At 35.8% G+C, this 23,653-nt stretch overlaps 1 protein-coding gene across 8 annotated transcripts in view; it reads left to right on the top strand.

The window, feature by feature from the left end:
• The window catches only part of Rbm26 (RNA binding motif protein 26), a 72,391-nt gene that overhangs the window by 16,252 nt on the left and 32,486 nt on the right, over positions 1-23,653 (top strand). For 4 of the 8 annotated variants that reach the window (XM_055609617.1, XM_055609613.1, XM_055609614.1 and 1 more), the window contains exons 2-14: positions 4,830-4,948; positions 5,744-5,880; positions 9,410-9,498; positions 11,112-11,329; positions 12,437-12,697; positions 14,175-14,414; positions 14,847-14,987; positions 15,319-15,474; positions 16,444-16,555; positions 17,793-17,952; positions 19,042-19,206; positions 19,816-19,947; positions 21,108-21,179. In XM_055609617.1, coding sequence (XP_055465592.1) covers positions 4,830-4,948; positions 5,744-5,880; positions 9,410-9,498; positions 11,112-11,329; positions 12,437-12,697; positions 14,175-14,414; positions 14,847-14,987; positions 15,319-15,474; positions 16,444-16,555; positions 17,793-17,952; positions 19,042-19,206; positions 19,816-19,947; positions 21,108-21,179 — 2,002 coding nt within the window. The remainder of the gene's footprint in view (positions 1-4,829; positions 4,949-5,743; positions 5,881-9,409; positions 9,499-11,111; positions 11,330-12,436; positions 12,698-14,174; positions 14,415-14,846; positions 14,988-15,318; positions 15,475-16,443; positions 16,556-17,792; positions 17,953-19,041; positions 19,207-19,815; positions 19,948-21,107; positions 21,180-23,653) is intronic. The other 4 variants (XM_055609615.1, XM_055609616.1, XM_055609618.1 and 1 more) reach the window with 4 other exon arrangements.

Genomic DNA, 23,653 nt, shown 5'->3' with positions numbered 1-23,653 from the left:
TTCTGCTTGTGTACTGAAAACTTCAGTAAAAATGGTTGCAGAAGTAATTCCTAATTGCTTATCTCTCACCACAGATGATTCCTTTTGCAAGAGAGACCATTTCAGTAAACAACTGGTCAAAATGTAGAGAACAACTAATTGTTGGGTGGTCAGCTTCAGTGGATACATCTATAATACAACTCCTGCACCTAAGGCCGAGGGGACATTGTAGGAGAGGGAATGGAAGGATTGTAAGAGGCAGAGGACCTCAAACCTGCTTTGCTGTGAAATTGTGTCTTCTAGAAATGGCAGTCAAGCTTCAGCCACTATATCTCAATAGTATGGCTGCATAAACAAGGCCTGAACAAGGAACAACACTAATAGACAGCTAAAGTGGAAGGAGCGAATCTCATTGCACGCTAACCCTAGATAAAGAACAACTGGCAACTAAGGATGCTGAGAGCAGGAGAATTAGTTTTCCTGGGGGAGAAATCTCTTAATTGGGTATTTAATATCAGGTGGTAGCCTGAAATCATATACATACAAGTAACATTAAATGGACTCAAGAGATGTATTTATATATTAATATGTTTATATATGTATGTAATAGTGAAGAAAAAGGGCATGATATGAAGGGGGCACATGGAGGATTTGGAGGGAGGAAAGGGGAGGGGAAAATGATGTAATTATGTTTTAATTCAAAAAATAAGATGGAAGAGAGTGATCAGAGATGACCCCTGATATTGACTCTTGGCTTCCGCATAATCACACTCAACACACACGCAGACTTGCACCTCACAAAAAGAAATGCTGAGCATGATGATTGGGGTAGAGTAAAGAAGGAATCCATTAAACATTGTTGATGGGAATATAAATTATTAGTCTTGCCATTATGGAAGTCAATATGGGAGATCCTCAAAAAACTAAAGTAATACTACTATATGATCTTCTTGTACAACTCCTGGTTATCCATTCAAAATCAATAGTGATACTTGCAATACCTGTATAATCACTGTAGCAAAATTATAGGATCAGCCTGTGTACTTATCAGGAGATGAATAGATTTATTTGATATTCATACAAAAACAGTAAATAGTGATAAATAGTGATAGCTAAATTATAGGATCAGCCTATGTGCTCATCAGCAGATGAATGAATGTGCTTGATATTTATACAAAACAGTAAGTAGTGATAAAGTAAATAGTGATAAATATGAACAAAATTAAGTAATTTGCTATAAGATGGGTGAAACTGAAGATTATATATTAAGTGAAGTAAACTGAACTTGGGAAGAAATTATTACTGGTTTTCTGTTTTACTCAGAATCTGAATTTTAAGACCAAGCATGAAAGTAGGAGGGCAATATCTGGGAAAAGCAAGGAGACTAGAAAGCGTGTAGAGGGAAGGAGATGGGGTGAATGTACTCAGATTGTATGTTATGCAAATATGAAAATGTCAGTGAGAGCTACAATTCATACATCTAAAAGGGATTTTGGTGGTTATGCAGAGTCTGTATAAATATGTTTTATAATATTGTAATGGAGGTACTTCATAATTCTTACTTCATAAACCCTTTAGAAGTTTATTATTATATACAAATATTTTTGCTTTATTTAATTGAATGAAGTGGTATAGTAAGCTATAGTAATGAAATTTTACATTTCCATGTATTAGGTCATTTGCAGTGAAGTTTGGGTTTTTAAAAGAGTAATTCTATGTACAGCATATAGAATTATGACTAATGCAAATTTAGATATTTCTATGAATATAAAATAAAAAATTGGTCAGAACAGATGTGGTTTTATATCTGTGTTCTGAAGCTATTGAGTTAATATATTATTTAAGTTTTAATTCCCAGTCTAGGTAGCATCCAGCTTCTCTCTGAAGATTATTGAAAATGAAGGCTTGGGTTAAATTCCATCAGCTATCTTTCAGTGAAATTCTAAAAGTGTTTGAGTAGTTAAACAGAACAAATATTTAAAAAATATTATAGGGGAATGCCAGTTTTCTGTACTGTCATCATTTTAAAAATCTTACACTTTAAGTGAAAATACATATATCATTTTAGAGTATTGCTTACAGCGTTTATATTTAGGGGCAGTCTGATTCTAGTTGAAATTATTAAGACATTACAATTAAAATTCTTTACAAGTATTTTATTAATTTTCTCCATTTCTTTTAATTCTCTCATTTGTTGTTTGCTTCTTACCTGTCTAGAAGAGACTAATGCCCTTAATAGCTCCTCCGATGCTTTTTTTTTTTGTAAATTTTTCAGAATGTTTAATTTTGAGGAGTGGCACAAAACTGAACAACTCCACTATTATTAAAAATAAAAACATTAGTTGTAGTAAGGGACATTTAGATATTGGTAGAGTTTTAGTTTTAGGCTTTTAAGTAATTTTGTGAGTGACTATATTCATCTAAATAATTTGTCAAAAGTTACTGAAGCTATTAGTCTCATGGGGAAATTCAGATGTTTTATGTTCATTTTGCTCCATTTCAGTGGAATCTTTCTTTGGTATCTATTTTTCTACTTTGGGCTCTTTCAGTTGCCCTCTCCTGACCTGGGCTGTTCTTTTCTCAGTCATGAAATATGCTTGCACTCAGTTTTGATATTTGTAAGAATTCAGCTACCATATGGGTAATAGGAATCAATCTGTGACCTGTGGAAGAATGGTGAGTGCTCTTAACCACCAAGCAATTTCTCTAGCCCACAGTAAGTTTTGAAAGCAAGTGTTCATAAGGTTTCTCCTATACCATTAAAATGTACCCCCCCCCCCAATTTAGATTATAACTAACTTCAAGTCTTTGTTAAAAACAGAAGTAGCTTTATGAGAAAAATGATTTATAGCAATTGAGTAACAAGTTACCTAGGAACATAGCAACAAAGCAGGCATTTATAATCTGTCCATTTTTATAGGTCAGGAATGTAGGATTAGGTTAGTTGGATATTTCTGTCTCTCTTGGGATTCTAGTCAGGCTCTTTCTTGAAGATAAAATTTGGGTTCTCTTGGGACTGCAGGATTTTCTTCAAGGTTTATGACATGTACTGTTGGCAAGTTTGCAAGAAACGTGGTTCCTTGCTGGCCACTGCCTTGGACTCTGATTTCATTGCCCTAGGATAGTCTCCATGATACTGCTTTCAGTGCCTCTGATTTCTCTAAAAAGGTGACAGAAAAGCAAGGGAGGTGCCACAATGCTCTTTTCACCCCTAGACCATAGCAGCTTTTTCCCCTTTCTTTCATTTATTTTCACGTGGGTGCTAGATATTGGAAAATCAGGTCTTCAATCTGGTGCAGCAGGCACTGTATGGACAGTGCCATCTCTCCAGCTTTGATATTTTGGTTTGGTTTGAGACAGGTTTCTCTGTAGGTAGTCTGATCTGTCCTGGAACTTGCTTTGTATAGCTTTTGCCTCCTGAGCACTGGGATTAAAGGTGTATGCCACCATGCCTAGCTAATCTCTCTGTTACTTTGATCTCTTAATATTTAAAAGTTACTGTTAAATTTTTGTATTGTCAGAATCTTTAAAGACAGTATTTCTTACATTGTTGGTATGAGTTAAGTAGATGTTTTTGTACCAAGCCTTCACATTAAATTTAAGCTAGGTGTCTGTTTCTCAGTTACAGTTTCATTGAGTGGAAGTTAGAAGGATCCTGGAAAGAAATGGATGTGGGAGTCTGAGTAATTTAGAGGCTTTGTGAAATAGTGGTCTTTGAAAAATAAGCTGGGAATGGTAAGAGCACTGGATGTGAGCTAAGGGAACCATCTTGGCTATTGAGCAGTAAAGCTACTGAGGGTTCTTAGAGAAACTAATCTGGGAGATGTATATGAGTTGGTGGTAACACCAGGCATTTGGAGAAATAATAGGCATTTAGAGAAATGAGTGGTTGATTATCAGGTTTCCCAGCATTTTATTTTAAAGGGGGAGTTATACAGTGCTCAGAAGGTGAGGTTTAGAGTAGAATATTTTAGTTTTAAATATTGGCCCATTTACTCACTTAACTGTCTTGGGAAACCTACTGAACTTTTTGTTTTCTCACATTTTTCTCTAATGCCAGTGATTTTCTTTAGTAGATTTATGTTTATTTTAAAGATTTTATTTATTTATTGTGTATACAATATTCTGTCTGCATGTACACCTGTACACCAGAAGAGGGCACCAGATATCATTATAGATGGTTGTGAGCCACCAAGTGGTTTCTGGGAATTGAACTAAGGACCTCTGTAAGAACAGACAGTGCTCTTAAGCTCTGAGCCATCTCTCCAGCCCAGGTTCATGTTTTTAATTTTATATTCAATGTGATATTTATGAATCTAATAGTTTTTAAAAGATAGTTGAATATCATTAGTGCATTAAGTTTCTTTCTTGGTTGATTTGAATGCTATCTAAATTTCTAATGTATTTGAGTCAATTTCTAGACTTTCATTTCTATGGTTTTATATATTGTGGGCCGTGAAAAATTTATATACACATAATATGTAGAATGTTTTGCCTGCATTAGTATATGTCTGTACCAAATGCATGCCTGGTGCCCTTGGAGATCAGAAGGAGGATATGGGATCCTCTTGAGCTGGAGTTACAGACGGGTGTAAGTCTCTAAGTGAATTCTGGGAACTGAACTGGGGACTGCAAGAACAGTGCTTTTAACTACTAATCAATCTCTCCAGCCCAGTGACATGTTTTTACGAAGAGATAGATCATGTAAACTATATTAACTTACCTAGTTATGTCATATTTTATAAGTTGTTATATAGACTGTGGAATCATTTATGGATAAGTTTCATTCACCATTATTATTATTATTATTATTTATTTATTTATTTTTTTCTTTTTCTTTTTCTTTTTAGCTGTGATGCCGATCCATCAGCCCTAGCAAAATATGTTTTGGCTCTGGTAAAGAAAGACAAAAGTGAAAAAGAATTAAAGGCATTATGCATTGATCAACTTGATGTATTTCTTCAGAAAGGTAATATCCGTGTGTGTGTGTATGTGTGTGTGTATGTTTGTAAAATTTATTTACCTTTATTTTATGTGCACTGGTGTTTTGCCTGTGTGTGTGTGTGTGTGTGTGTGTGTGTGTGTGTGTATGAGAGTGTCAGTTCTTGGATATATATATATATATATATATATATGAGAGTGTCAGTTCTTGGAGTCACAGACTGTAAGCTGGGTCCTGGGATTTGATCCCAGGTCCTTTGCAAGAGCAGTCAGTGCCCCCAACCGCTGAGCCATCTTTTTAGCCTCATTGCCTTTGGTTTTAAAATACTGTTTGAGTAAGTTATTGACAGACTATTAAAGGACTTAAGCCTCTATTTGTAACAAAGCTTTTAGTTGTAACAAAGCTGAGTAAACATATTCCTAACTATATATATGGCTTGCTTCCTCATTATCTTTTTTGCTCATTTTGTTATATAGATTAGTATATAGGCTATTTAAGACAATACTAAAGAAACTTTTTGGAATGTTGTGTAGGGCATCTTTTCAATCTTGTACTTTTCCCACATCTAGATAATGTATTTGTGTCTGTATATCAGGTGTACTACTATATGTCAGAAAATAGTTGTGGATAGTAGTAGCTGTCTGAGAGGCTTTTGTCATTCTAATCTTGAAACCTGAATGAATCTTTATTGTGGAACTTGTACCATTACACATTGCTTGGCAAGCTAGGGTCATGGTGTTAAGAAGTTTGATGTATAAAACTGGGGAATTAAGGTCTTATTAAGTTTCTTTTGATCTATGAGGCTTTTGGTTTTATTTTTAGAGACGCAAATATTTGTGGAAAAACTTTTTGATGCTGTGAATACAAAGAGTTATCTACCTCCTCCAGAGCAGCCGTCATCAGGAAGCTTGAAGGTAGACTTTCTTCAGCACCAAGAAAAAGATATAAAAAAAGAAGAGGTGAGAATTTGTAATACTGTGTTATGTATTCCTTAAGTTCACAGAAGGAATGATCAGTTTAGTTTTCTTTCTTTGCATTTTTTTAATTGGGGCTGGAGAAACGGTTAAGAGCACTCTTAGGAGCTCTTCCAGAAGTCCTGAGTTCAATTCCCAGCAATCATAATGGTGGCTCACAACCATCTATCCTGGGATCTGATGCCCTCTTCTGGCATGCGGGTGTACATGCAGATAGAACACTCATAAATAATAATAATAATAATAATAATAATAATAATAATAATAATAATAAAACCCAAAAAAGATTGTTTCATCCTGTTTAGCCTGGGTATTTGTGCACCATGTGTGTGACTAGTGCACACAAGTCAAAAGAGAGAGTCTCAGATCGTTGGAACTGGAGTTACAGATGTTTGTGAGCCATCACGTAGGTGCTGGGAATTGAACCCAAATCCTCTGGAGGAGGATTAGCGCTCAGGTTTTATTTGGAGTAGGCATCTTGTACCTAACTTATAACAGAATTCCAGACTCCCAAGAGAAAACCAAGTGTTGGCATAAGTCATACTGTTTTTGTTTTTCACAAACCAACAAGTTAAGTGATCCATTCTTATCAGGAAATGGTGAGGACGCTATAGATACCAACATTTTCAGAAGGTAGCTGAGGACCAGTCTTATAAGTAGGCCCCACTCAGGCATAGCATTCTGGGTCTACTTTGAACTCTTTTTCTGTACTGAGTGTAGAAATTTATTCTGTCTGTCATATGTTTAGTCAGAATATTTTTTAACATAGTGATTTTTACAAGGTAATAAAAATGCCTTTATACTTAAAATATTTGGACATCTTAAGCTGCATTTTATAATCTGTGTATTTGCTTAATAATTTAGATTTTTCTTGGTTTGTTAAAAATCAAGATGACTGAGGATAGTTGTGCCAGAGAAAACAATGTCTGGCGTTCACACTGTTAATGTTTTGTATTCAGCTAGTTTTAGTTTAAATGAGCCTTGGTTTTGGTTTTCTTGGGACAGGGACTGTTATTCCCAGCTTCATTAAAACTTGCAGTGTAGACTAGGTTGACCTTCAGTTTGTTGATAATTCTCTTGGTTCTACCTCATGCAGGTGTATGTCACCACATCTGATACCACATTTTACTATTTTTAATGGCATTTATTTATGCTTATGTGCCTGTGTGAACATATTTGCATGTAAATGCCAGAGTCCATGATCAGCTCTCCTGAAGTTATAGGTGGCTCTGAGCTGCCTGACATGGGTACTGGGAACCAGGCTTAGGTCTGTCCTCTATAAGAGCAGTATATGTGCTTAACATCTGAGCCAGCTCTTTAGCCCTTGTACACCAATCTTTACCAAAATTTTTGTTCTTTGCATAGCAACTATGTGCTGTTGAAAACACTAATTTCCTGAGCTTAGTTTTATTTAGCTGTGAAGTGGAAATGTTACAGGGTAAGGAACAAGTACAGTAATGTATCTATAGCAATTGGTATACTGCTTGGCACATGCCAAGTTCTTAGTAAGTGATAGTGCTTTTATTGTTGGGAGGTTCTTGTGCCATCAGAGAAGTGGATATGACTTTAGGTTCTTTTCCTTCCTTCTACTCTGATCTCATATATAAGCAGTACAACTTACTGTGTAGTGATAAATACATAGTAATGTATTCTCAGTTATTTTTATCTTTGTATCTGAATTTGTGTATATATTTTTACACACATGCACACACATTCTAGTTTTATCTGCAGGAGAGGATCACAAATATACTTTTATAACTTTTGTAATACTTGAAAGTACAGTAGACGCAGTGCAAGGGGAGGACATCATTGTATTGATCATCACTTTGTCCATACGGAGACATACGCTGATTAAAATTTTGCCCACTGGTGGAACTTTGGGTTGCCTGAAGTTAATTTTACGTGTGTATATATACTTAAATGTCCATATTCATAAATATTTACATATATGCAAACATATGGAAGGAGAGGGTGTGACTGAGAGTGCGGTCAAGCAGCACCTGAAGTGATGTGCTGTGTCAGCTTCTGGACTATCTGGAAGTAGAGTCACATGCTACTGTATCCAACTTCAATTGTAGTTTAATTCTCAAGAATGCCTTGAGTCGACTCTGGGTCCTTGTCTCAGTGCTTTTTGGTGACAAAGGCTTAGTATCCTATCTGTTGCTAAAAATAATCCTTTATTATAGCATTTTGACCAGTTGTGGAAGGTTTTGGTATTGAGCTTTTAGAATTATTAAATGCCGCATGGTGTGGAAGAGCTAGAAGCTGCTGTTTGGTCATGTGTTAAGGAATGTTGCTCTGTGTCTGTGTGTGTGTGTAAAAGTGTATTATGTTGCTGTGTATGTTTATAGGATGGAATGTTGCAACATTTTGCTTGAAAGAATACATTGTGGCAAATAGGAGGAAAATCCACCAGGAGATCTGGAGAGCCTTAGACTTATACCAGTCCTTGAGGTTGAGGTACAAGGGTTTTAAAGTGTCAGGCCAGCCTTGACTCCATAGTGAGTCCAAGTCTTAAATACAACTTCATCAGATAGGTTTTGTTAGTACTAGGTTTTTATGTGGATTAGCAAGACAATATGAAGTGGTTAGGAAGGGAAAAAAAAATAAAAGCAAACAGTTGGTGGGCGGGTTCTACAAATTTTTGAAAGAAGCATTTCTGCAAGTTAGTCTTTTCATATGTTTCTATTTAATTAATTAATGTGACACACATTTCATACCAGTGAAGTTTTTTTTTCTTCTTTTTTCTTTTTTAATATTTTAGGGATGCTGGGAAGGCTGACATAGACTTAGATGTGTGTATTCACAGATTGCCTGCATCCGAATTTCTTTATGTTCTTACTTAAAATACATAGTCCTCCAAGCCCTGGCATATTTATAGAATCAGTTATCAGTGTCTTTAATATGTATAATGTCTATATATATTATTCTAACCACATATTCATGTCCTATGGAATTAGTGTTGTGGGATGTCTAATTTGGATAGTGCAGCAGTGACTAAAGGCATATTCTTGTAATTGTTTTCTAGTAGCTATCAAACATGAATATAGTCCTCCTGTAGGAAACAGTATGTAGCTGACATGATGCTCTAAAAAGACAGAGAACTGTTTCATTTTTAAATTATTTTCTTGTGTACTCTTGTGACTTGATTAGTACTAATGTGTTCTCCGTTCGATGATGTGAGACCAAATCCACTAAACACAAGCAAGACAGTATATTACTTTTGAAAGAAGGAATAAAATTGCCTTTCATATGTAAAAATGAAGACATTTACTTAAAATATCTTATTGCTATTATTATCTAAAGTAAGGGTTTATGACGTTATTAATCAGCTTACCTTTCAGCAGTTACAGTTAAATGAATGTATTTGGTAGAGAATTTAATTTTGCTTGAATACTTGTAATGAGAATTTTGTATCTATTATATAAAGTAAACTTAATATTAATTTACTGGACTAGTAACATGACAAAGAATTGCTGTTGGTAAAGTTCTCTAATTTTTTTTTTTATATTAGCTGACAAAGGAGGAAGAGCGAGAGAAGAAGTTTTCCAGAAGGCTGAATCACAGTCCTCCCCAGTCAAGCTCCCGATACAGAGACAATAGGTGATTTGTTGAACCATTCTTAAAGATTTTATTTTTTATTATTTAGACTGACTATATTTTCAATAGGATCAAGTAAGTAGTATTTACATTTTCTTTGTTCTTTTGGATTTTTTTTCTTTTTTTTGAGATAAAACCTTGCTAATTAGGTAGCTTATAACTCATGGCAAATTCTTCCTCTGCCTCCAGAGTGTTAGGATCACATTTTAGGCTTATGTCATCATCACACTCAGTACTACTATTCTTTTATTGGTCCAGGGAAGTATAACTAGGTCCTTTGCTACCGATAATAAGTTGAGTGTGCTGGCAGTGAGATTTAGAGCAGTGCTTTGTACATCAGTTGCTATTGTTACTGATTTTCCTTACTTTAGATCCAGTGCCTCTTTTCTTTCTTTCTTTCTTTCTTTCTTTCTTTCTTTCTTTCTTTCTTTCTTTCTTTCTCTTTCTTTCTTTCTCTTTCTTTCTCCTTCCTTCCTTCCTTCCTTCCTTCCTTCCTTCCTTCCTTCCTTCCTTCCTTCCCCCTTCCCTCCCCTTCCTTTTCTTTCTTTTCCTTTTCCCTTTCCCCTTTCTTTTTCCTTTTCCCCTTCCCTCCTTTTTCCTTTTCCCTCTCCTCTCTCCTATTTCCCCCTCCCCTCCACTCTCCTCCCCCCTCCCTCCTGGACTCGATTTGTAGACCAGGCTGGCCTCGAAGTCACGGCGATCCACCTGCCTCTGCCTCCCTGAGGACTGGGATTAAGCCATGTGCCACCATACCCTGCTGATTAGTGCCTCTTAATAAGAGATTTTATTTTGGGCTTTTTCTTTTTATTACTTATTAAGATCCTTTTATTACATCATGGCTTTTATATAGAAAGACAAAGTATTAAGAGATACAAAGAGTTACCACTCTGAATAATGACTCTAGAAGGAATGATTGGCGTGGGGTTAGGTGGGGTAGGACATAAGAATGCCCATATTCAAATCCAAAAAGGAGGAAAAGGATAATTTAATTCCTATAACTTAGAATATAGTAAATATATGTACATGTTTATAATAAGTAAACCCAGTACATAATAACAAGTAATATGATAGTAATAATAAAAATAGAGCTGGGTGCGGTGGCAGCCATTTTTAATCCCAGCCCTCAGGAGGCAGAGGTGGTGGATCTCTGAGTTAAAGGCCTGGGCTATACAGTAGCCCTGTCTTAAATAATAATAATTTAATAATAAGCATGTTGACAGTAAGGCAGATGATGGGCTTTTTTTTTTTTAGGTTTTGGGGGGGGTGCTTGAAGTTTCTCTAGTGTGATTGAATTATTTTTCCTATTACGGTTTCAAAAGTGCTCAGAGTATGATACAGGTGATACATACATACGTGATTGTTATATATACTATCTGTAATATAAGATGTGTAGATATTTGTATGTATAGATACATAGTTGTATAAGACTAAGAATTAAGAGATTAATTTTTTTTAAAGCTTCTAGAATAAGTATAAGTAAACTCCAGAGATTTTAGTTTTTGGAATTGCTTTTGTTTGTATTGTGATAATGATAAACTTACTATTGGGAGGGCTTTTCCTCCTCTCATTTACTTCATCATTATTCATATAAAAGTGATGATATATATATTTTTTAGAAGCCGTGATGAGAGGAAAAAAGATGATCGTTCTCGAAAAAGAGATTATGATCGAAACCCTCCTCGAAGAGATTCATACAGAGACCGGTATAATAGAAGGCGAGGGAGAAGCCGCAGTTACAGCCGGAGTCGAAGTCGAAGCTGGAGTAAAGAGAGGCTTCGTGACAGGGATAGAGATCGAAGCAGGACGAGGAGCAGAAGCAGAACTCGAAGCAGGGGTTGGTAATCTATATGTTTGTGATTTGGTTGCAGTTCTTTACTGTGGAAATCTGTGCTGCTTAATGGATTTTCTTATCTTTCTTACTGTGATTTTTGAGAATGCCCTTTTTCTTTCTCACTATATGTCCCTGTCTGGCTTAGAAATGGCTGTGTACACCAGGCTCTTCTCAGATGCCCAGAGATCTGCATGCTTTTACCTCCTGGATACTGGGATTAAAGGGTGATTCCCCCCCCCCCCCAAAAAAAAAAAAATAAAAGGCATGGTCCTTTATGCTTGGCTTCTATGGTGAATGTTGTTTTTAAAATTTTAATTTATTTTTTTATTTTTTTTAAGACAGGGTTTCTCTGTGTAGCCTTGGCAGTCCTGGACTCCCTTTGTAGACCAGGCTGGCCTCAAACTCAGAGATCTGCCTACTCCTGCCTTCCTGAGTGCTGGGATTACAGGTTGTGCCACTGTGCTGTCTAGATTTAAATTTATTTATTTTGTTTTTATTCGAGACATGGTTTTAGTAGCTCTGGCTGCCCTGAAGCTCACTCCATAGACTAAGTTGTATGTGCATAAGTTTAAGTCACCATCCACTGTAGTACAGCCAGCTTGCCTTAGCCATACTACTGAAGTAAACTGGCTGTCCCCGCAGCCTTCAGCAGCTGGTAACTCCTGAGCCAAGAGTGGGACCTCTTCCTAAGTCCCTTCTCTCTCCATGCTGGAGTGTTGACAGGCTTGGTTTGCAGGTCGCCACTTGGGCTGCAGGTTCATGAATGCAATGGTCTTATCAAGTCCACCTTATTTTGTATTAGTCTCTCCTGATTTCTGGCTCTTACTAATCATGAATTTTGCCTCTTCCAATCTTCCTGCCTTCTCTTCAAATATCTTGAAAATTTTAGGGAAGGGTTGTGGTATAACTTGTCCTGTAGAGGACTGAGCATTTCACAGTCACTTATTTTCTGCTCTTTGATCAGTGAGTTAGTAAGTACCTTTTAAAAAGAGACCATTTGTGTAAAGTTTAAATTGTTTTCTGTTTAACAAAAACTTTCACTGTGTTTTAAGACCTGGGATTTTTTGTTTTTTTAGAATATAGTTTTACAAGTTATTTATTTTATTGCAGAAAGGGACCTCGTGAAACCTAAATATGACCTGGATAGAACAGATCCATTAGAAAATAATTATACACCAGTCTCTTCAGTATCTAATATTTCATCTGGCCATTATCCAGTACCTACTTTGAGCAGCACCATTACCGTAATTGCTCCTACTCATCATGGTAATAACACTACCGAAAGTTGGTCTGAATTTCATGAAGACCAGGTAGATCACAACTCTTACGTAAGGCCACCAATGCCAAAGAAGCGCTGTAGAGATTATGATGGTGAGTCACTCAACTGTTTTATGATTTTTTTTTTTTTGGTATTTTTGCCTAGTTTATTTGTATTTATGTATTTTGTATATATATGTTTTATATAGTACAAGTTTCTGCCTAAATTATTTGTTTAGATTGTGCAATTCTTCAAAAGAAGTTAACTACAGTATTAGAAAGGACAGATTAGTCTTTATCAATTTGTGAATTCTGTAATACTATCTTCCATTATTTCACTGCTATACACAAGTTAGATTGTTTTTTATAAAAGTGTTAGTTTGCCAAAAAAGAGTCAATACTATCTGAGTTGCTTTTAAAGAAATATTGCTCACCTAAACATTTTTTGATCGAATCATTCTTTAGAAATCAGTGATTACTAGAATATATGTAGGACCCATTAAGACTTTTCAAAGGAAAGCAAAGACTTTATTTTACATTTTAAAATTTTTATTCTTTACAATTTATTCACTTTATTATATTCCATTTATAGCCCCTTCTTTCATCTACTCCTGGTTCCTCCCCCTCTTCCTTCTTCCTCCGCTCTCCCCCTCCCCTGAAAGGGGGAGTTCTCCTTCCTTGCCATCTGACCCTAGCCTACCAAGTCTCATCAGGACTGCCTGGGTCCTCTTCCTCTGTGGCCTGGCAAGGCTGTACTGCCATGGGGAAGTGATCAAAGAAGATGCAGTCGTGTTCACGTCAGAGATAGCCCCTGCTCCCCTTACTCGGAAACCCACATGAAGACTGAGCTGCCTATAGTTTGCAGCTGAGCAGGGGGTCTAGGTCCTCTTCATGCACGGTCCTTGGATTCATCAATCTCTGCAGGTCCCCCTAGGCCCAGCTTTTTTGGCTTTGATGGTCTTCTTGTGTAGCTCCTGTTCCCTTCTGGTCCTTCTATCCTCCCCTTCTTCCTTAATACTCCCAGCCTTCTGCCCAAAGTTGAGAAGCAAAGACTCTTAAGGATTTACTATTGAAGATTGTTTAATATTGAAATAGTTACAAAATAATTTTAATGTTAAAGGAGACATTTAAGTATATGGTATATCTAGACATTGGTATATGATCTACTGATACATATTTGCCAAAAGTTATATGTAAGTTTATATTACTTTACTTACTGAGTATTCATATTTAAGTTTTGGTTTTGGTTTTTCAGGACAGGGATTCTCTGGGTAGCCTTGGTTGTTCTGGACTTGCTTTGTAGACCAGGCTGGCCTTGAACTCACAGAGATCTGCCTGTCTCTGTCTCTCTGAGTGCTGGGATTATAGGTGTGCACCACCACACCTGGAAATTTTTCTTTTTTTATTGTATATGATAGGCATATAGTTGATAATTGCATATTATTAGGAATGAAGAGAGGTCTTGTAAATGTGTCAATTATAATTTTGCCCAGTACTAAAAGAAATCTTATTTTAGATTATTTGTTAGTTCAGAGATAGTTTCTATTTTCAGAGCTTTTTGCATTTGTTTCTAATGATCCTTTACTTACAGAAAAGGGGTTTTGTATGAGAGGAGATATGTGTCCTTTTGATCATGGAAGTGACCCAGTAGTGGTAGAAGATGTGAATCTGCCTGGCATGCTGCCTTTCCCAGCACAGCCACCTGTAGTTGAAGGACCACCTCCTCCTGGGCTGCCTCCACCTCCTCCAATTCTCACACCCCCACCTGTGAATCTTAGACCTCCTGTGCCACCTCCAGGTCCATTACCACCCAGTCTGCCACCTGTCACAGGTCAGTAGATAAATGTGTTTTCTAGTATTTATTATTTGCTCACTTATAGTCTTCTTATGAAAGTAATAATTTCATGTTCAATTTTGTTAACAAATAAACTTTGCATTGTAAAGTTAGCCTATATGTGCCCGGTAAAAACCATTTGTAATACCGTACATGATTCAACCTTTAATAAACTAGTTACTTTACTTTGTAAAAGCCTGTGACTTATGTATATTATGATAATAATCCCCTTGCCTTTAGTCCTTTTTAGTTTACAGGAAACCTGTATTGTAATAGATTAAAAAGAGCATATAATGTAAAAAAAAACAAACAACTTACTTGTAAGAGTAAATATTTTAGCTTGATAAAAGATTGTCAAATTTGAAAGTATAATAATTTGTTTTATTTGTTTGCTTTTAGATGATATTTCTTATTCTTTGGTTTTAACAGGACCACCTCCTCCACTTCCTCCTCTGCAGCCATCTGGCATGGATGCGCCACCCAACTCTGCGACCAGCTCTGTCCCTACTGTAGTGACAACTGGCATTCATCACCAGCCTCCTCCTGCTCCACCCTCTCTTTTTACTACAGGTGCAGTTTTGGTCCCCTCTAAATTCATAATGTAATGGAGTTTTAAAGCATTCCTTTAATGTAGTGAATTAAAAATACAGGGCAAAGTTTCTCACTAAAATTACACAGTGCAAGGTGGACTTGATGAATTAATATTAAGTCACCCCTTTAGGATCTTTTGGAAGACTTCTTTCCATTGGTAATGTTTTTTGTTTGTTTGTTTGTTTTGTTTTTATAGAAATACCATGTATTTAAAACACATCAGTTGTATATTATTAATGATAAATTATATTGTTTAATTTTTGTTATCAATGTTTAAAAGGTTTTTTTTATAATTGTTGTTTAATTACAGTTTTTGTGTTACCAGATACATATGATACAGATGGCTACAATCCTGAAGCCCCAAGCATAACAAACACTTCCAGGCCTATGTATAGACACAGAGTGCATGCACAAAGACCTAACTTGATAGGACTAACATCAGGGGACATGGATTTACCACCCAGAGGTATTATGACCAATTTTTTTCTTACCTTTACAATGTTGGTGGTGGGAAAGTAGGATAGTAGTAGTTCAGTAGTGAAATGCTTGCTTATCATGCACCCTGCATTGATCTCTACCAAAACAACCGAATAACAAACTGAGAAATGAAGAAACATAAAGAAGGGATGGTGGTTTCCTTGCTTGGTTCTCTAGTCTGCCATGAATCCCATAGTTATGAATTTTCCCCAGGTATGCATTTCTCAACTAACTTGTTTGTTTCCTATGTTTTCTTTCATTTGTGGTCTTATTAGTTTATAAACAGTGGTTCTCAGCTTGTGGGTCATGACCTCTTTGGCAAACCTCTATTTCCAAAAATATTTACATTACAAATCCTAACAGGAGAAAAAGTTATAAGTAGCAGTGAAGATTCTTGTAAATGGTTAGGGATCATCATAACAAAGGGATGCAATATTAGAAAAATTGAGAACCACTGATGCAAGAAATGATAGAATTCTTAATGTCTGTTCTAGCTTGGATAACAAGATTATCTAGAATTTAAGCTCTATGTGCAATTTTTTGTACACTTGACATCTTAACATTTGATACATTAGTAAACAAAAGGAAACTGATTCATCTTTTAAATTCTAGGTTAGACAGACTTTTTAACTAAATTATTAAAAACTAAAGTTTAGAGTGAGCCAGGGTAGCAGAAGTTCTTTTTTTGTTTGTTTTGGTTTTCGAGACAGGGTTTTTCTGTTTAGCCTTGGCTGTCCTCCACTTGCTTTGTAGACCAAGCTGGCTTTGAACAAATAAAAAATGATATTTGAAGTAGTATAAAATTTCCTGGACTATAGTTTTTTCAGTGTATATTTATTTCTTTTGCTTATAAAATACATTCATTTTGATAGAAAACCTTGACCTTTTCATAGGAATGTAAAGTAGCTGAGATAAGCACAAAAGTGTTAATGTATGCCTTTCTTTTGTTTTGACACAGAAAAGCCTCCTAATAAAAGCAGTATGAGAATAGTAGTGGATTCAGAGTCAAGGAAAAGAACCATTGGATCTGGGGAACCTGGAGTTTCTACAAAGAAGACGTGGTTTGATAAGTAAGCTGACAGGGAATATTGAAGAATTTCGTTGTGCATTGATTATTGCTATATTATTATTACTATGTACTCTTTTCTCAAAAAATTAAGTTATGTTGATCTGTAGGCTGTTCTCAGCTACAATTTTTGTCATTTTCTAGAAATTTATTAGGTTGGTTTGTCACTATTTAAAAAAAGTTTTTTTCTTATAAAAGTGGCATGACAGTGGGGGACACAAGTTTTCCTTTTTCTACTTCCACCTCTTAAAGAAACAACCCTTTATATATATTAGATGTGTTACTGAACAGGAGCTGTGCACAGGATAATTATGAGTCCTGCATCATTAGGAGAAGAGGATATAGAAGATCTGGATGGAGATTTTAGTATGTAGGTACTTCTTGTTTAGGAACTACAAAGGGCTTTTGGGGGGTGGAGAGGATGAAGAGGCAGGCACTGAGTAGGTCAGGAAGAACTTTGGAGAAATGAAGAAAAAATATTGGATGGTGTGACAGTACATTTATACATTTTCATGCATGAAGGAAGATTAGGGCCATTCTTGATTTCTTAGAAGGAGTAGTTTCTGTATCTGGTTTTGTGGTTAAATCTGTGATTTAAGGTAAAAGGGAAAGGGTAACTTTATTTGATCACAGGTATTTTTTTCATGTGCCAAAAATATCATGTGTATTTCAAATACTTTTATTTCTTTTTAAACTGGATACAGGCTGGGAGGCAATGGGTCATACCTTTAATCTCAACACTTGGGAGGCAGACGCAAGGCCAACTTGGTCTACATAGTGAGTTTGAGCACAGCCAAGGCCTTACAGAGAAACTCCATCTCAAACAAAAACAAACAAAACCCAAAACTGATAATAGGTTGAGTTGTCATCTTTATATTAAAAATTAAAATTAATGAAAGTCTTAAAATACCTTTCAGTAAGCTGACTTGCACAATAGAATGAGATTTGTGTGTACATTTTGACTACAGATAGAAGTACCTTTTTGACATAAATAATTAACAGAAAATGAAGAGTGTAGAAATAAAAAGGGGTATGATGAACTTCAGGTGATTTCCATAACAGATACTAACACTACTAATTTACAAACTGTTGTTTGAAAGAAAACTTTAACTTCATCAACTAGTACTTCTGGTTTGGAGAAAAATCAGTTAAAGACATCCATTTTACATGTAAAACTTCATTCCTTTGTAGTTGGAATCAGAATTTATAAATATATTGATCAATTTGATTTTTGCTTACAGACCAAATTTTAATAGGACAAACAGTCCAGGTTTTCAGAAGAAGGTTCAATTTGGAAATGAAAATACTAAACTTGAACTTAGGAAAGTTCCTCCAGAATTAAATAACATCAGCAAGCTCAATGAACATTTTAGTCGATTTGGAACATTGGTTAACTTACAGGTAAGAACTGTGGAATAATGTTGTTAGTAATTATTTAAAGAACTTAAAATTTTTATGGAGAAATAAAAAATTTGTTCAAATTTTAAGATTGGGAAGCTAGATACTGCATTAGCATCTGATCTGTCACTCTAATGAAATATGTGAAGAGGGCTAACTTAATAAAGAAAAAGATACATGCAAAGATATTAAAATGAACTGATGCTGTTTGTTCATTTGCCTCTCAATTAGAGACTACTGGTGAGTCAGAGGAATTCTGTGGTCTGACTGCTAAACAGTTTTCTCTCATGAAAGCTCAGGGGTCCATGAGAGCTTGTGTCTTCTTTAGGGTTATTGTTGTGATTAAACATCATGACCAAAGCTACTTGATCAGGAAATGATTTGTTCATTACCAAAGGAAGTTAGGACAGGAACTCAAGCAGGGCAGGAACCTGGAAGCAGGAACTGATGCAGGGACCATGGAGGGTGATGTTCAGCCTGCTTATAGAGCCAGGACCTCCAACCCAGGGTGAACCCCACTAGTACTACTTTAATGCCTTGCAGGCTTGTGCGCAGCTAGATCTTATGGAGGCATTCTTATTTGAGGTTCCTTTCTCTGAGATGATTCTAGTTTGTGTCATGCTGACCTAAAACCCCCCAGCATAGCTTTAAGGTCAGTTCTTCTAAATGATCTCAGAAGCAACCGCCAGGCCTCACTTTATGAAGGAGTCACACCACTTACCAGCGTTGCTGGCACTGATAACTTGCTTTGACCTTTGTTTTGTAAAACTAAAAAATGTCAAGAAAGGACTTCGCATTGAAACCTAAATCTGCGTTTTCAGGCCGTGGTCACTCTGATCTGGTCCCAGAATAAATTTTTTTTTCCTTATTCCCTTAAACAAGCAAGAAAGTGAGCAAAAGCCAAAGAACTTTTTCAGGTACTTTGGAATTGTTTAAGAGTGACTAGGTTGGCGTGTTATACAGATAACAAAGGAATAAGGATGATGATAAGATCTTACTTGGAAGGATCAGTTATCTTGAGATCTTAAGAAATTGACTGTCTAAAGCCATGCATTCCTTTAGAACTAAACTGTTCTCCATGTTAAATTTTAGGTTGCCTATAATGGTGATCCTGAAGGTGCCCTTATCCAATTCGCAACATATGAGGAAGCAAAGAAAGCAATCTCAAGTACAGAAGCAGTATTAAATAATCGCTTTATTAAGGTTTATTGGCATAGAGAAGGAGCTACTCAGCAGTTACAGACTACTTCACCAAAGGTAAGAAATTTGTGTGAAGTGTGCTGTCTTAGGTCTTTTACCAGTGCTGAAGCAGAGGCTTTTGAGCCAGGTGACATTTGGCTTTACTACTGTTACTGCAGTGACTTGGGAAAAATCTCTTCTCCAATACTCTTCCCTTAGCTTGTGAGGTTAACCCGCTGTAAGATGGTATGTGTAGAGCTTCTACAGCAGCCATTACTGAGATGTGGTCAGTCAGTAAGTGGTGGCTGTACATCTCATAAGTTTATACTAGACAGTCCTCTTAGAAATTCTTTTTCCTTCTCTTCCTTCTACTTTTCCCTTAGGGAAAATACTAGCTCAGTTTTTTTAAAGAGGTGTTATAGAGTAGTCTGGTTTTTGATTGCTAAAACTGATGGATTTAATTTTTTTGTATTTTTATAACATTTCTTTTTTTGTATTTTTAAATCTTATTTCAGAGAATATTTCAAATATTTCTTAGAATATTTATACACATTGAAAAAATCTGAAAGATAGTTGAGTTTGATTATAAGGTGCGTTTTAAACTTTATATGGGTACATGGATAACAAAACTATCTTGGTTCCTTTACTAATTAATTAGCTTGTTTTAATTTTTCTTTTTGTTCTGAGGTAATACAACCATTAGTCCAGCAGCCCATTTTACCTGTTGTGAAGCAGTCAGTCAAAGAGCGATTGGGTCCTGTACCTTCAGGTACTGTTGAACCGGCAGAAGCCCAGAGTGCTACTTCAGACCTTCCCCAGGTAAATAGCAGCTTTTATCAACAGGTCTGTCAAGTAGGTTCTCCATCAATTAATTTTCTTGGTAACTAGAATTACAGTTAATGATGTATGTTGTACACAGAAATATGTTATTTATATTTTTTACTCCACCTATAAATTAGTTTCACTGAAAGTGTTACTAACACTTTCACTCCTTTTTAATCTTAAATTCATTTTCCTAGTTAATGATTATGAGAAAGATCTCTTTTCACTTTGTGGAGATGTATTTAAATTTGCCTGAAAGTGAAGTTCAGTGCACTAAATTTTATTTTTTCTGTTATCTTTTTACTTAGAGTTCTATCTTCCGATAATTATGCAGTAGAGTGAACAGAAAACTTTTGAGAAGGGAAGACTTAAGCCATCAGGTTACATGTACTTGATTGATAATATATTGTTTTAAGTACTCACTTACCCTGCTTAGAACTTTGCATCACTTACTGGCATTCTCTTCTCTGTATGTCGTTTCTTTCCACTTTCACACTTGAGTGGCAGTTTCTTGTTTCTACACTCTTAGTCTCAGAAATTTAGCTTTCCTTTTTCTCTAGACGTTTCACGATTTGCTGGGCAAAATTGGTTTAGGGTGTAGTGTCCTACTTAGATAATGGATACCATGTTAGCTTTTCAGATAGTTCCTGATGCGTAGAGTAAGAAAATGAGATTCTATATGAAAATTCAGAATGCAAATTGATGAACTGTTATTTTTAAATTATATCTAAATAATCTCACTAACTATAGTGTATTTAGTTGTAAACATTCTTTAGGAATGAATGGTACTTATTTTTAAGTTTATGAAGCAGGCTTATATTTTAAATGTTGAAGTCTATTTTTATGTGCAGTTTCTACTTGGTAACATAAAATTTCAGGAGGGGACTTTAGGAACCAACTACTTGTGGACAGATTTTACACTGTAAAGACTGTTTTTGTTTTTCCATATATATTTTCTCCTTATCTTTTCTTTTCCATTCCCCTTCTTCTTTCTCCTTATTTCTCTCTCCCATTTTTTTTTAAAGGCCCAGGTTTCTGTGGCCAGTATTGTTATGCTCAAACTCAGTATATATTAGTAGAAACAGGATGTTCAAAATCCCAACAGACTTAATATATATTTGGGGAAACACTGAATATGTCCATTTTAATTTTTTTAGAATGTAACTAAGTTATCTGTGAAGGACAGGTTGGGTTTTGTATCAAAGCCATCTGTTTCAGCAACTGAAAAGGTAAGAATAGCATGATGTGTTTGTCTTGGCTTCATAAATGTTTTCCAGGTGGCATCTTCATTTTTTATTTTTTATTTTCATAGCTTGAAACTCCTGCTTCTTAATAGTATTGGTAGCTTTTATGCCTATCTGTTTGCTGAAATAGAAAAATATTAGCCTAGCTCCTGATTTTTACATCAGCATTTTAATACTTGCTTCTCTTATTTCCATGTGCTCCATTCTTTGTTTGTTTTTACATTCATTTTCTTTAGAGACATTATGCATTTTAGCTTGAAAACTCTCATAGTCTAATAGAAAGGGTCATGAGCTAGGAATGTTACCTGAATTGATCCTCAGCTCTTTGTTTACTAACTGCATGGTAACTGGGCAGTGCACTTAACCTTTCTGAATCTTTACTTACGGATAGACTGGTGATGGTTATGTTTGTTTTGCTTTATTTACTTTAAAAAGTAGTCTCTAAATGGGAAGGATGATATAAATTATTTTCTTATTGGCAGTTTAAATTTATTGCTGACTGTTTTTCATATAAGGCTTTACATAACACTTTTCAAATAAGAAGGCAAATATAGATTGTTAAGGCTGTTTGTAGATTTTTCTCCTGAATAAGATGTATGCTGTTTTCATGCTTAGCTGTTAGGGACTACCCTGATAACATTTTTTGTTTGTTTGTTTGTTTGAAGTATATGAAACTGTAGAATATTGGAATTGAATCATAGAAAGACCAAGAATAGCAAAGCCCCAAAAGATTGTGTTTCTTTCATTCCTGGTCCCTGCTCTTTCTAGACTGGAGATGACGGAGGAAGTTTATATTGAAAGTGAATCAAGCATCTGTCTGACCTGCCATTATTTGTTCTTTAGAGTATTGTTTTATTTATTATTTTTTTTCCATTTAGCTTTTTTAAATTTTTTTAAAGTTTTTTTTTAAGTTTTTTTAAATTAATTATACTTTATTCACTTTGTATCCTCCCATAAGGCCCTCCCTCCTCCCCTCCCAACCCCACCCTCCCTCCCCCTTCTTCACACATGCCCCTCCCCAAGTCCACTGATAGGGGAGGTCCTCCTCTCCTTCCTTCTGATCCTAGTCTATCAGGTCTCATCAGGAGTGGCTGCATTGTCATCTTCTGTGGCCTGGTAAGGCTGCTGTCCCCTCGGAGTTGATCAAAGAGCAGGCCAATCAGTTTATGTCAGAGGCAGCCCCTCTTACCATTACTATGTAACCGACTTGGACACTAAACTGCCATGGGCTACATCTGTGGAATCTTATGTAAGAAGTGGGAAATAGTCAGAGGACAGGAACCCCACAAGGAGAGCAACAGAACCGGAAAATTTGAACACAGGGGTCTTCCCAGAGACTCATGCTGCAACCAAGTACCAGGTGTAGAGATAACCTAGATCCCCTGTTTAATTTATTATTTACTTTGTTAAGCTTTTTCCATTGCTGGAAATTTGACACTTAGACTGCATCAGACTTTTCTCTTGGGCCTAAAATGAATTATTTTCCACATAGAAGTTAATTTTAATTTCTAGACCTTACTACTAGGAGTGATTGTTTAAGGAATACAGTCTTAAAGCCTTAAAGGTGTTGGACATTTATTCCACTTTTTCTCTAATCCCTTCAGTTCTCTGGCTTTTGTTTGCCTTATCTTAGCTTCTGGCTTGTTATTCTCTTCTTTAAGTTTTATTTTGTTGCTATTTTGTCAGTACTCTTTAAATATTTATTTGTTATAGAAAATTTGAGCTTTGGCTACAATTACTTTGTTTAGTTCACAGACCATAGAACTCCCCCTCCCCAATCAATTGCTATTCTGTTCCTTTTGCCATGCTGTGTTACTTTTCTACCTTGAGGAGTACCTTTTTGTGTGTTGTTTTGTGTCCTCCAACCTCTAAGGTTTCTGTCTTGATCTCTTTCACTTTTGGTCTCTTTATGTTGATCTGTCTGGCTTTAGCTTCTTTGTGGCACTTCTCCTTGTGTGTTTACCTGCCAATCAAATGTCCTCGTGTCTAGCACACCAATTTAGATGCTACATTAATCATAGGAGGTTTAGTTTTTGGTGTGTATGTATGTGTATGAGACAGATTACTCTCTTCATAATGATAAGTCAATATTTTGTATTTGGGATTTTTTTATATGAGAAATTATGTGGTATAATTTAGGGACTTTAGTTTTTTGTTTAGCCATTGGCGATGACATTGAACAGATCCTCTTTACTATAAAATAGAGCTGCTGTACCTTTTTATTTTAAGTTTTGATTTCATGTATGGTTTTACTAATATAAATCCAAAGATTTGGAGAATATATGAAGCTTTTCTATCCCATTTTTGGTGTATTTTTTAGTACGTTCTCTGTAAAGACTTTCTTGTTTTTTTGTTCTGTTTTGTTTTTTTGGGATTGGGTTTCCCTGTGTGGCCTTGGCTGTCCTGGGCTTGCTGTGTAGACCAGGCTGGTCTCACATTCACAGAGATCTGCCTGCCTC

The sequence above is a fragment of the Psammomys obesus genome, unplaced genomic scaffold (genome assembly GCF_907164565.1).
Source record: "Psammomys obesus unplaced genomic scaffold, mPsaObe1.curated_primary_1811, whole genome shotgun sequence".
Taxonomy (NCBI): Eukaryota; Metazoa; Chordata; class Mammalia; order Rodentia; family Muridae; genus Psammomys; species Psammomys obesus.
Note: the sequence above shows the minus strand (reverse complement) of the source record. Positions and strands in the feature narration are given on the sequence as shown.